General features: G+C 37.6%; 1 protein-coding gene across 1 annotated transcript in view; it reads left to right on the forward strand.

The window, feature by feature from the left end:
• Window positions 1-523: 523 nt before the first annotated feature.
• DOK3 (docking protein 3) overlaps window positions 524-12,825 on the forward strand; it is a 543,483-nt gene continuing 531,181 nt past the window's right edge. Inside the window, exon 1 of the mRNA XM_044069315.1 lies at window positions 524-666. Within this exon, the coding sequence (XP_043925250.1) occupies window positions 610-666 (57 nt within the window). The 5' untranslated portion in view covers window positions 524-609. The remainder of the gene's footprint in view (window positions 667-12,825) is intronic.

Raw genomic sequence — 12,825 nt, forward strand, 5'->3', positions numbered from 1 at the left:
CTTAAACTACGGTTTTCACAGAGTTATGGGATGGGCTCATACCACTAAGCCTGAAAAACGAAGCTGAAATGGGCACATGCATGCTCCTGGTTGGTAGGCATGGGGGGGGGGGTGGCTCCTAACAGGGACAAACTATTGTATGAGTTGCAGGTTGAGATGGTCTTAGTTGTAGATAGTGAAGAATGGCAAGCAAGTGTGTCATCAAGAAAGCGTGACCAGGCTCACTGGAATGGGATAGCCGTGAGAACAAGTAGTTTATTAAAATAAAAATGGAACATTTTATTACATACATCCTCTCCCTGTCACTCTAAACTGATAATATTTTTTAAAGATACAAACAATCTGATGTGAAGAACATCTGAATCTTTCTGCTCAATTTAGTACATAACCATCCCTCCCACACAGCAAAAAAAAGTTCTGATTTATAAGGAGGCTGCTAGTTTCAGAGATAGTGTGAAAGAGGGAAGTGAAGCCAAAAGGAAGTTAGGTTTTGCAGCTGTTTTAAGTTGATACAGACAGAGCCTTCCTGTTAACACAGACCAGCAGCCACAGTAGCTGTACCTGCCGATGTGGAGTACATGATCTAGCAGCAATCATCCTGTCTGTACCATGGAAAAACCTATCAAAGAAGGGCTGCTCTATATTCAGCATCACAAATTTGGGAAGGTAAGCTTTTTTTCAGCCCATTTTGAAAAAAATTAAATTAACATTACATTTATATCAGTAATAAATCTGACTGGTTGTCTTGGCCAAAAGCCTGTTTTTTTCCTCTAGAGGTGGGTGACTGATGTAAGGAAATATCAGTTTTGAACTTTATGCTCACAGTGTCAAAATAGAGACATAGTGCACTTTAAAGTGATAAACAGTAAAAAAAAACACACTGAAAATAGGTTTGAGAGAAACTAGTCTGGCTATAGGAATAAAGTTATGTTAATGTCTGCATCAGTGAAGTTACAGTGTGACCTGACAACTTCTGTTATTAGGCTTTGCCCATTATTCAGTAGTAAATGAATTTAGATGCCGTGAATGTGAGAACACTGAAAGGTGCTAAAGGCATATCTTTACATGGGAATGATAGGTTTAACAAATCTCTAATTCTGATTCATTTCTGCAGTCTCATATTTTTATTTGCTATCTTTAATGACCAATACATTGACCGGACCTTTCTGAACGTTTACATGTTTGCAAATGAGCAGCTCACATCTGGAAAGTGAACTGTATTTAGTCACATTTTGTAAAGTAGTTTGGTTGCATTGATATATAAACTCTGTACAAATAAAAATGCTAGTGAATTGCCTCTGTCATGTCAGAAAAAGCTACATTATTGTTACTCCATTCCATTTATGTAGTTTGCACAATCTATCAATAAACTCCTGCGTTAAAGAAAAGAATGTGTGTGTGTGTGTGTGTGTGTGTGTGTGTGTGTATGTGTATGTGTGTGTGTGTGTGTGTGTGTGTGTGTGTGTGTGTGTGTGTGTGTGTGTGTGTGTGTGCCATAATAGGTTCATAGGTAAGTACTATGCTAGCTGGCTTTGCGGGCCATTTTAAGCCTAGCCAATTTCCTTTTTGTGCTTGAAATAATCCATTTAGCTACCTCTGTCTATTTGTGGTACAGGGGGCAGCCTGGGGTGTAACTTTACTGTTTTCCATCCATAGATATAAGTTACACTTGAAAATGGACATAATGTTTATGGAAATACTAAACAAGTCCAAAAGAAGGACTTTAGAGCTCATAATGGAAAATATGCTCAAGACATTTTACTTTGTGAAATTAATATCTGTTTGTTTTAAATATACATATGGCAAACAAAACACAATTATGTAATCCATAGTAGTGCAATACATCAGGTCTGTGCAATACAAGTTGTTCTGTTGCTTTTTGAAACATGTTTGAATAACATTTTGTCAGCCTGCATGACTTTATTTAATTCTGAAGGAAGTAAATGCATTTCACAATGATTTAGGGCTTGTTGTATGAAATACAGGGACTGTTTGCAACAAGGTGAATAAATGGTTGTCAAGATGTGAAGACCAAAATATTTTGGGATTATAAGCCTGTTTTTGTTTTAAATTTTTAACATTTTTTATATTATGCTGAAATTGATGAAAAATAAACATCAGACTTGTACCACTGGAGAATTTCCAGAATAATTAATTTCTTTGAAGCTAATGGATCTTCACTGATTAAAATTAAGAGAGAAAGTAGTTGCCTGGCATTTATTTAAATCAGATACAATTACTGCTCCACTCCCTGCAATCTCCAGTGCCCCTGGCTGTTCCCATCCTGCACCATTCACAGCTTAGGTTACACAGCATGTTTGATACCTGTACTTTGTGTGTTTTGTTGACCTGGAGTGGAAGTGTTATGGAAAATAAGTGTGTATGTATAGATAACCTTTTAATGCAAATCTAACACCATCTGTCATGAACATTGTCAGACACTGTCATTATCACTTGAGTTAGTTTTGTGGGTTGTGGGCATACACAAATAACTAAAAGCAACTCACAGTACATTTGTTATTTGCTAGTGTTGAAATGAGGAAATGAATACATTAAAAAGCAGACTGTTACCTTGGAAGTGAAAATTTGTGTAGAGCTCAAAAACCCTATGTCAAAAATTCATCTTGTGATCTCTGTCTGTGTCTCCCATGTATAGGTTCATAGGTTCATAGGTTGGTACTAGGCTATCGGCCCTAGGGCCTATACAAGCCTAGCCATAACAATTCCCTGGCTATTTCTTCCCACACTATTTACTTCCTGGACCCCTGTATAGGTTCATGTTTATTTGAAATTCTCGAATGCCTTTACTGTCAATTTGCAATATACTATCTCTTCACAAGATTGTTCTAAATATGGCTTTTGTTTCCAGAAAACTGAAGTGGTTTTCTACCAGGTTCCTGTTTAGATCTTTACCGTTCCTGTTGAGAGACTTTTCTTACTTACAGTGTCTCAAGGACCAGTGGTTATTCTTTTGCCATACAGAAAGTTGTGATATGTCCCTATTCATACTCAGAGAGCTTAGGAAAATTAAATGAATGAGAGTCATTATTGCACTTTATAAAGAATGTAAAAAAGTGCTAAATTAGAAGACATATTCTTCATGTAGCCTTAGAATTCAAGGAATCTAAATGACTTGTTTAAGATGAAAGAATTATGCAAGTCGGAGCTGATAGAATTCAAATCCAGGTCTCTAAATTTAGTTAAGTGATCTTTGCCACCGAAAAATACAATCTCCAGTACATGATGCTTCTGAATATAAAGATATGATCTATATGTTGCTATCCAGAAATATTCTTGCCGGATAACACATCCTTCTGTAGCTTTGTTCCATAATTATGCTATAAATCTTGTCATTTTACTGATATTTGGCTATGAGTACATGATATTATTTTCTGCAATGTCAAAGGAACACCATTCTGTTGTCTTTCTATTTATTTGTGTGATGGCTGGGTAAATGGACTAGTCCAGTGGGTCCTCACAAGACAGCACAAAGGTTACAATGATGCAAATACAATCAAAATATAAAAACATAGCATTTCCGATTTCACAGTACAATAACATAATCTTACAGATCTGTGCAAGAAGAGAGCAAAGTATTGACTTCAGACTTCAAAATAAATATAAGATTATATTAAGTGATATGAATTAAAAAGTAACAACATATAGATAATATCATACTACACAGCAGTAGAACACAGATGCAGTGCAAAGATTAGCTTTTCCTAGGCAAGGAGACAATACTGAGGGATGGTAATGCAGTCATAAAATACAACAGTGATGCACACATAAAGCACAATATTGTAATTCAATTAGAGCTGGCCTTAGGTAGATTGGTAAAAGGCTCTGTGGCTCCCCTCCCCCCAACACACACACACACACACACACACACACGCACGCACGCACACACACACACACACACACACACACACACACACACACACACACACACACACACACACACACACACACACACACACACATTGCTAACCCCATTCTGGCCTTCTCACACTATCCAGATTACATGTTTCTTCCTTTCTCTCACTGCTTGTTTTACTATACTTTTTTCCTGCAGTTATTCATTCATTTAAGATTTTCTGCCTAAGCAGGACTGCACTCTGATAACTGTGAAGGAAACAATTGTATTAAGCCATGATGGGTCTAGATGCTCTGATGTGCATTTTAGAATTTTTTAAACGACATTTTCATCCAGTGATTGCTTGAGCAAAAACAATAATCATCCCCTCATTACATCCAAATTAACAATGACTATGCTGTATTAACTGCAGTGGAGGCCATGATGTTTGTAGATATTTTAGAGTTTTTAAGCAACCTTTTTGTCCTACGATGGTCTGAAAATAAACATGATTAATTAAAGAAATTAGGTCTTACTCTTTGACTTTGCTTTTTCCTGCAACCATTCGATGCATCTTAACTACCAAAGGTTACCCTATAATAACCAGATTAAGATATGGGTCTAGAGGCTGCTAGTTATCCAGAAACCATGGTGTTATAGATGCTCTGAGTGCATTTTACAACTTTTCCCCAACCTTTTGATCCAATGATTGCCTATACAAAAAAACGTGTACAGAAAATAAATTCAGTCTTACTTTTTGAAGAAATAAGTTATATCCAAGATTTAATCCAAGATTTAATGTTCAAAGCTGATAAAACACCAGTTCACAATAAACTTTGAAGACAAATGATTGAGAGAATATATATGACATATCTGGAAGTAGAACCTACCTCCTACCCCCCCACCTCAAAATAGATGGTCAAGTTCTGTGTACCTCCACGGTTTTAAATTAGGATTAAATTTAATGTACTAATGTCCACAGTCATATTTCAAGCTGGTGCTGTCATATTTACATACAGCATGCCTACTTATTCTCTGACCCCAAAAAGACAGCCACCTTTTGTGTACCATTCTCAATGTCAGACTGGGACAAAAACTGAAAAAAAAAAAACAAAAACAAAAACAAGTAGAGTATAAGATATTTGTTGTCAGACATATATAAAGAGCAAGCGGTTTCACTATCCCCCAACAGTCACTTGTAGATGCATTGGAAACATAATTGTGAGGAAAATGAAAAAATGTTTCCAGCTTGTTACAATGCTTCTGTGCAAGCTACACTGACCATCTGTGCCCCCCTCTAAAGTTTGTGAGGAAAATTAAGATAATAATGAACACACTGTCCCCAAAATCTACGAACCCCCCCCAAGAAGATTTGAATGTTTGGGTATTCTGTTTTGCATTTGATCTATTTTATGACAGATTACTGATGAACAGAACAAGTGATAAGACAGTCAGTTACTTTCATCCAGTCAACCAGTTATAGTCAGCCAATGAATGTGACTCATCTGATGATTCTCCTGTTGACTACAATCAGTTTCTTTCATCACACCATAGCTACTCTGGGATTTAGTAACACACACACACACACACACACACACACACACACACACACACACACACACACACACGTGACTATTTAAAGGATAGTCTGAAACTCATTTGTCATTTATTGACTGCAATCCACACTACCAGAAAATCACAGATTTTACAAGGAAGAGTATAAATGTGAGGCAAAATCAGCAAAATCAGTCAGCTGAGAACTGTGCCCTTTGCACTTTCTCTTTCCCACGTACACATACACACACACACACACACACACACACACACACACACACACACACACACACACACACACACACGCACACAGTTGTGCCATAAGATGACTTGCATGACTGTGCACTTTGGATATCTGCTTGTGGTCAAGTGAATGAATACAGCTTGAAAATATACCTCAGGTTGCTGCTGTTGGAACCATACAATGTGATTTTAAATACTTCTATACTTAGAAAGTTGATAAAATAAATGTTGTATTAGCAAGCATTTTCTGAAACATATGAGGTATCTCACTTGTATTTATTTAGTGACTGCAAGTAACAACAATTTGTCAGAAAGTCAAAATACCTCAACCTCAAATAACAGTGGACAGAATCAGAGTCAGTTTAAGTATTACTGTAATTCACTTAAAAACGTTAAAAAAAAAAAAAAACGTTTTGCATCAACATACATTCTCAGAATGATAAGAAGTATGAAACTTGAAACTCCAATGTCTGGCATTACTGACAACTGTAATCCTCAGTAATTTATCAGAAACCCATATCACATCAGATAGTACTGGGGAAAAAGTATACAAAATCACAGATGGTGATATTGTATGGTAAAAAATGTGAAACTCTAATGCTCGGCATTATTGACTTACTGTAACCCTCAGTGATTTACCAGAAAATTAAACATTTCACAAAGGCTAGCAGAGTGCAAACGTATAAGGGAAAATCAGAAACCATGACCTTCTACACTTCCAGGTATGGAAATCTGATGTCTGGCATTACTAACTGACTGCAATCTTCAGTGATTTACCAGAAAAATCAAACATTTCATGGGGGAAGAGTACAATGCAAATAATAGGACGCAAAAAAAAAAAAAATCATGGACAAGCTAATTTAGCAGGTGCAGCAGGACAGGCGTGAATTTGGTAAATGATAAATCTGAAAAAATCTGAGTAAGTCCGACACCTCTGACTGCTGTCTTGTGCCTCCTCCCTACAACTTAAAGAAATGCATGTCCAACATTTCTGGGGCAATACTGTGTTCAGAACATTTTACACATTTGTTTTGAAGGTGAGCATCTAATCAAGTCTGTCATAGGGGAGAGGAGGGGAGGTCGACTTCATCAACTGGGATGACAAGGATTTTACATGTTTGGGAATTATTGGCTGACAATAAATAAAAAATATATGAACAGAAAAACTTTTTTAATGCTCTAATGATACTGTGGTGAGAAGGCAGACATCTGCTGATGTATATGGGGCCCTCTAGTCATCACCTGAGAGTCTTGTGCTACATGCAGCTCAGCTTGTTCATAGATCAGCAGTTATTTGAATCCCTAGGTTGTGTTATCATAGCAACCATCCAGATGATGCAATATCTGGAGCTGTAAAAAAAACAGACAAAAAAACCTAACAAAAACAAAACAACCAAAACAAACAAACAAACAAACAAACAAAGGGCAGATGTTGAATGACTTTCATTTTTTGAAGCATTACAGACAACCATAATGCTTCTGGCATTCGCTATGAAAGTTATAAAATAAAACTTTTAAATTCTGAAAATCAGAAAGTCTGTCCTTATAAAATGCTACAATTAAGAGGTCTAGGGCACCACTGCAACTTTGAAGAGGGGAGCTGTGGGGAATGTATTTATTTAAGAACAGTCACATCTCTTTTCTTTAAAATAAATAAAGGCCAGAAAGGTGTCCCTAACTTAAATGGCGTCCTAGGTGATGGCCTGATATGATGTTCTATCTGACTACAGCAGTTTAGCAACATTCCCTGAGGCATGATTAGCTGTTAGAAAACTCATTATGAATTATCACAAGCTGTCAGCAGTCATGCAAGGTCACTTGTGCCACAAAGCTACTATAATTTGACTCATAATTGGTGCTGGACTGGCATGATAAAATTGGTGGTGGGGTAGTAGAATATGTCAGCCCAATGCATAAGTCTGTGCTTAGTGTCTCAACCTTTAAGGCTGAAATAATTTGGGTAGGCATATATGTGGGTAAGAGAACAGCTGCAATAGTTTTTTTAGAAGCCCCCATCTAAAGACCACTGAACTGGCAGATTTTGTAACTGACTTTGCTTTGTGAATGAGGGATACACCTCTTATTATAAATGAGGACCTAAATATTCTGAATGCCTGCTGGGAGCCATTCACATTAAGACATTCATGAGATAAGCAGATGCTGATGCTGTAAGTACTGACAAGGCATGGCTATTTTAAGGTAGTTGACTTTGACAAAGGAGCTTCAGATCTCTTTGATGTTGTCTTTACAGACTCCAACAATATTGCTCCATATCAGACATCCACTAGCACTAGTCACCTCAGGCTACTTATGTGTGTGTGTGTGTGTGTGTGTGTGTGTGTGTGTGTGTGTGTGTGTGTGTGTGTGTGTGTGTGTGTTTGTGTGTGTTATGGACTATATAAGAGGAAGCTCAGAGAAAGGAGACAACTCAGGCTATGGTTAAGAAATATTATCAGGCAGATTTATGTAGCAAAAAACTCTAGATAAAGAGGCTGGCATTGGAAAGCTGATATGGCTGTAATGGCTGTAAGAGATTGCTGGACTCTTGCATATGAAGGATCAGGATGCTATAGACAGGTATGTACTAATATCTTAAAGTACCAGCCATAACAAATGATACCCATGATGGTACTATAGGTTTTTAATTGTGTGTGTTAAAAGAAAAAAAAATCATTGGGGTATGGCAAAGGTTTCCAAACAAATAAAATAGACAAATATATACCAAAAAATCACCCAAGATTTTATGGTTACAAGTTTGGAAGAACAGTAAAAATATTAATTTTATACTTAGCACACATTGTATTTCAAATAAAAAAATGTTTTTCAAGCATGCAGGGGGTTTCCTGGAGGTGCATATAACCAATACATTAATTAAAGATAGTGACTTTGTGGTAATTTATAGTACCAGTTGTGCTATTCTAGCTGTATCTTTTTTCAAGGCTTTACCAGACACAACAGTCCATTAATATGCTGCACTGACTTTTTCCACACAGTTGCTTTGTACATGTTCCAGTTGTTCAGGGAACTGCTCAATTATTTGACAGGACACTACCCTTTTGATAAGTGTTCTCTCTGGTTGCAATTGTGTGATGAAATGCTTTTTTCTCTATAAGTGATTTCAAACTTGAAAGAAAATGCATGTGTGGTTTATGCTCTCATATTTATTTACTAATATTTATTTACTGAGAAAGTCCGACTGCATATTTTAACCCATTTTTAGATGGGGTCCAGGGTGAAAAAAAAGCCCCACAAATAAAATAACAGAAAATGCATGTCTATAGCTGAAAATAGACATCATATTACAATATGCAGTAAATAAATAAATACAAATATTAATAAACATATGAAGTATAATAATACACATACCAACATTAAAACAAAATAAATACAATATTATGTAGTACTGAAATATGTTGACATAAGTGCAAGAATGAATAAGAAGGAGGGGAGAGAGAGAAGGGAGAGTGAGAAAAAAGTATTTGTTAGGGGTAATAAGTGGAGTAGATATGGGAGGCAGGAGAAATAATGAATAAAAGCAAATTTAAGAATAAGGGAAATAAGAGCAAAGTGAGAGAAATAAAACAAGGAAAAGGAGACATGGGATTTATATAGGTATTAAAGGAGAAGGAGAAGACATTTTAGCCAGGAGAGCAGCAAGTGTTAAGCCAGAAGTCAGACAGGAATTGTTTTAGTTTCATTTTAAATAAATGAATGCTATATTTCACCCTGGTTGGTGCAGGGATCATATTCCAAATGTTTGCTACTCAGTCTGACTACAAACGTTGACCTTATTTTTTGTAAGGCTTATAAATGCCATTAGATTTTTGTCAGAGGTCTGAATGTGATGATTTAGAGGTAGTGGTGAAGAACTATACTTATAGCTGGGCAAGAAGTGAGATTAAATATAATTTTGTGCTTTAAGAGAAACTGGATATAATTTAGTTGGTGTGATAAATCCAACCAGTTTAGTTTTTAATGCAGAATAGTGATGTGTTCCATGACTAGTATGAGCTGCAAATCTAGCTAACTTGTAACATTGTTTTAGTTTAGATTTTATTGTGGCCTGGAGGTTAATTAAGGTGGGAGAACCATATAATAGAGAGAGGGAGTAGATATGAAGTGCCAAGAGTGACTCTGGTACATGCAACAAAGAATTTATTGGCTCTCTATAGCATTCCTATTTTTTTTTAGTTTTTTTATATTGCTGTGCATGTGGAGGACATATCTAGGTACATAGGTTCATAGGAGATTACTAAGCTAATGACTCAAGAGCCCTTACAATCCTAGCCAGTTTTACCAGATTTTACCCAATTTTCTATCTCTACAGGAAAGATAACAAGGGTCAACAGGTGGGGTTTTGACAATTTTTACAGACTACCCCTGTCCATAAGGAACATGGGCACCACCCAGGGACAGAATATGTGATTCCCATCCAATGGCCCAGATTGCACTTGAAGGTGGTCTAGGAAGGACTCTACTTCATGTGAATAGGAAGCCGATTCCAGAGGAGGGGGCAATTTCTGGCACAGATATCTGTCTCTCCAGAATGATTTACTCTTGTCAGAGATCAGGTTTAGATCTTTGGAGAGAGTAACCCTTGTAGAGTTAGTTTTGTGAATATGCAGCATTTCCATCAGGGTTGGGTCAGAGATTGCCTTGTATCTTACTTATAAGCTGAGCAACACAGAAGAATTTGTGGACTGTGGACACATGGTAGTCAAAGCTCAGACTACTATCTATCTGAGTAGCCAGATTTCTCACCACTGGGTGCACTCTTAGGAGGAAGCTATCAGTGATGTAATTTGCAGGGATATTTGATTTCCTAAAGGGTATTATTATGTGCTTCTTCACATTTAGTTTGAGGCCATGGCTCATTAGTCTGCATCAGAGTTTCCTGTAGGATATCAAAATCATTTGGAGTGTCAGTGATTGTCCCCAACTTGCAGCCATCAGCAGACTTGGTTAGCCAAAGGCAATCTACATTTGCCTTGCCGTCTGAGAAGTATATCCAAAACAAGAAGGTGCCAAGCACAGAGCCCTGTGGTACTCCACTGGTGACTAGAATCTTGTTGGATGTGGATTACCCCATTCCAACAACATAGATATTTATGCCCAATTTTGTGAGTTTATTTATAACACTTGAGTGGGATATTGTGTTAAATGCCTTGACCGGGTCAGGGTAGGCTATATCCACTGTCTTACTCTTATTCATGGCCTTGGTGACTTTCTCAGACTGAACAGGCAGGACTTGCCCTTGATGAAGCCAAACTAGGTTGGGTCTACAGTGTGGAGATTTCCTATGTCATTGTTAATTAGGTCCATGATTATCCTTTCCATAGCCTTACATATGAGGCTAGTCAGACTTATGGGTTGGTAGTTTCCTGGGTAAGTTGTTGGACCCACCTTGTGTAGAGATGACTGTTGCTGTCCTCCAGTCTGCTGGGACAATGCCTGTCTGAAGACTGGGGATAAACAGAGATCAGAGGGTCTACTAGGTTACGTTTCAAGTTATTTAACAGATCCTCTGGGATTTTGACAGGGCCCATTGCTGCCATATTTCTAGCTTTAGAATGCACAGTGATGACCTGTTATTTTGTGATAACAGCCAAAGGAACAGTAGGGGTATTTCATGTGGCATGACAGGAGGTGACAAGGGGGTGAAATTTGAGATGAATTTATCAGCCAGCAGGTTTGCTATTTCTTCTGGCTGAGTACAGGTAATGCCATGTACAGTCAATTGACGACACCGTTGAGTGTTTATCTTAAGATTTTAGATATAACTAAAAATACTTTGGGGTTATCCTTTGCTTGGGAGGCTATTTTAGTCTTGTATTTAACTGTTGAAGACTGGGCTAGGTCCCTGATTTGCCTGTTGAGACTAATGAGGATTTTTTTTTCTCTTTTGTGCCACTGCTACATACATTTACACAGTCATTTCTTCCTTCTCTTGTATAGTTTATTTATGCCAGTGGTCCACCAAGGTGGCTTGTTTTTCTAGCTAGACCTGAGTTGAGTTTAGTCAGGTACTGCCATTTCTATGCAGTTGTTTAAGTGGTTGTGCAGGACATTTGTATATGCTTCTGCATAGGCCTCCATATTTTTGGGGTTAGGTGGAGCTTTAAAATTACCTATACTATCACTAAATAGAAGGCAATTTGCCTTGAAAAAATCCTGGGCCACATAGAAGGATTAGCTACTGATGTCATTCCAAGGGGATCCAGTAGGGTGTTAGGGTTTGATGGGTAATACTTTTACATTTGTTTCAAAGGAGACCAATGTATGGTCCGATCTTACTAATGAGGGCATTACACTGGAGGTGGGGTAGCATGTTACCCTGTATTTATAAGTACTGTGTCAATGATATTTCAGCCTCTAGTAGGAGTACACACCGGCTGTTCCAGAGAATTTGCATTTACAAAGTCCAGCAATCTCTGAACCTACATGTTAGTGGTCATGTATGTTTCCCAGTTTATAGAGGGGTAGTTGAAATCACCCATGAGTAGTGTGTTGGGTTGAATGGTAAGTGATTCTAATAAGTTCAGGCATGCAGAGTGGTTTTCATGGTTCATGGTTGGGGATTCATAGCTAGCAATGATATGGTAGGGAATTTTGCCTATGGTCATCTGGACATGGAGTAGCTCAAGTAAGTCATCCTGCTTGACCAATCTAGAGGTGTGATTGATTTTTATGTAAATGGAAAAACCTTCTCCTTTTACTTTTTTTCTTTTCAGAGGGTGGTCTGAGTGTGTGATAGGCATTGCAGCCTTGTACTACTGAGGTACTTTTTGCAGCCTTGAACTGCATCTATATAACTGCAAAGATGTCAGCATTCTTCAGGGTGGGGAGAGCTTCCAGAGAGTGCAGTTTCTTGATAAGACTTCTGGCACTGAGCAGTAGTACTTTCAGCTTGACATCAGAAGAATTTGTCACGTTGGTAGGTATGTTGGTTTGGCACTGCCTAAAAAAGGCACTATGTGGTGCCTAATGCCTTGACCAGTATTCAAAAGCCTAGAGGTGATAGGTGCGGATCATCTCTGGCAAAGTAGCATGGTCTTTCAATCATGTTGTCCCAGGCTGACAAATACTGGATCCCCTTGGAATGACACCAGTAATTAAATCAATTATTGAAGTAAATCATTTTCTCTTTGTATTGTGGTATCATTCATGGTGAGAGT

Source organism: Protopterus annectens, chromosome 4.part0 (genome assembly GCF_019279795.1).
Source record: "Protopterus annectens isolate FY-2018-M chromosome 4.part0, PAN1.0, whole genome shotgun sequence".
In the NCBI taxonomy this organism is placed as follows: domain Eukaryota; kingdom Metazoa; phylum Chordata; order Ceratodontiformes; family Protopteridae; genus Protopterus; species Protopterus annectens.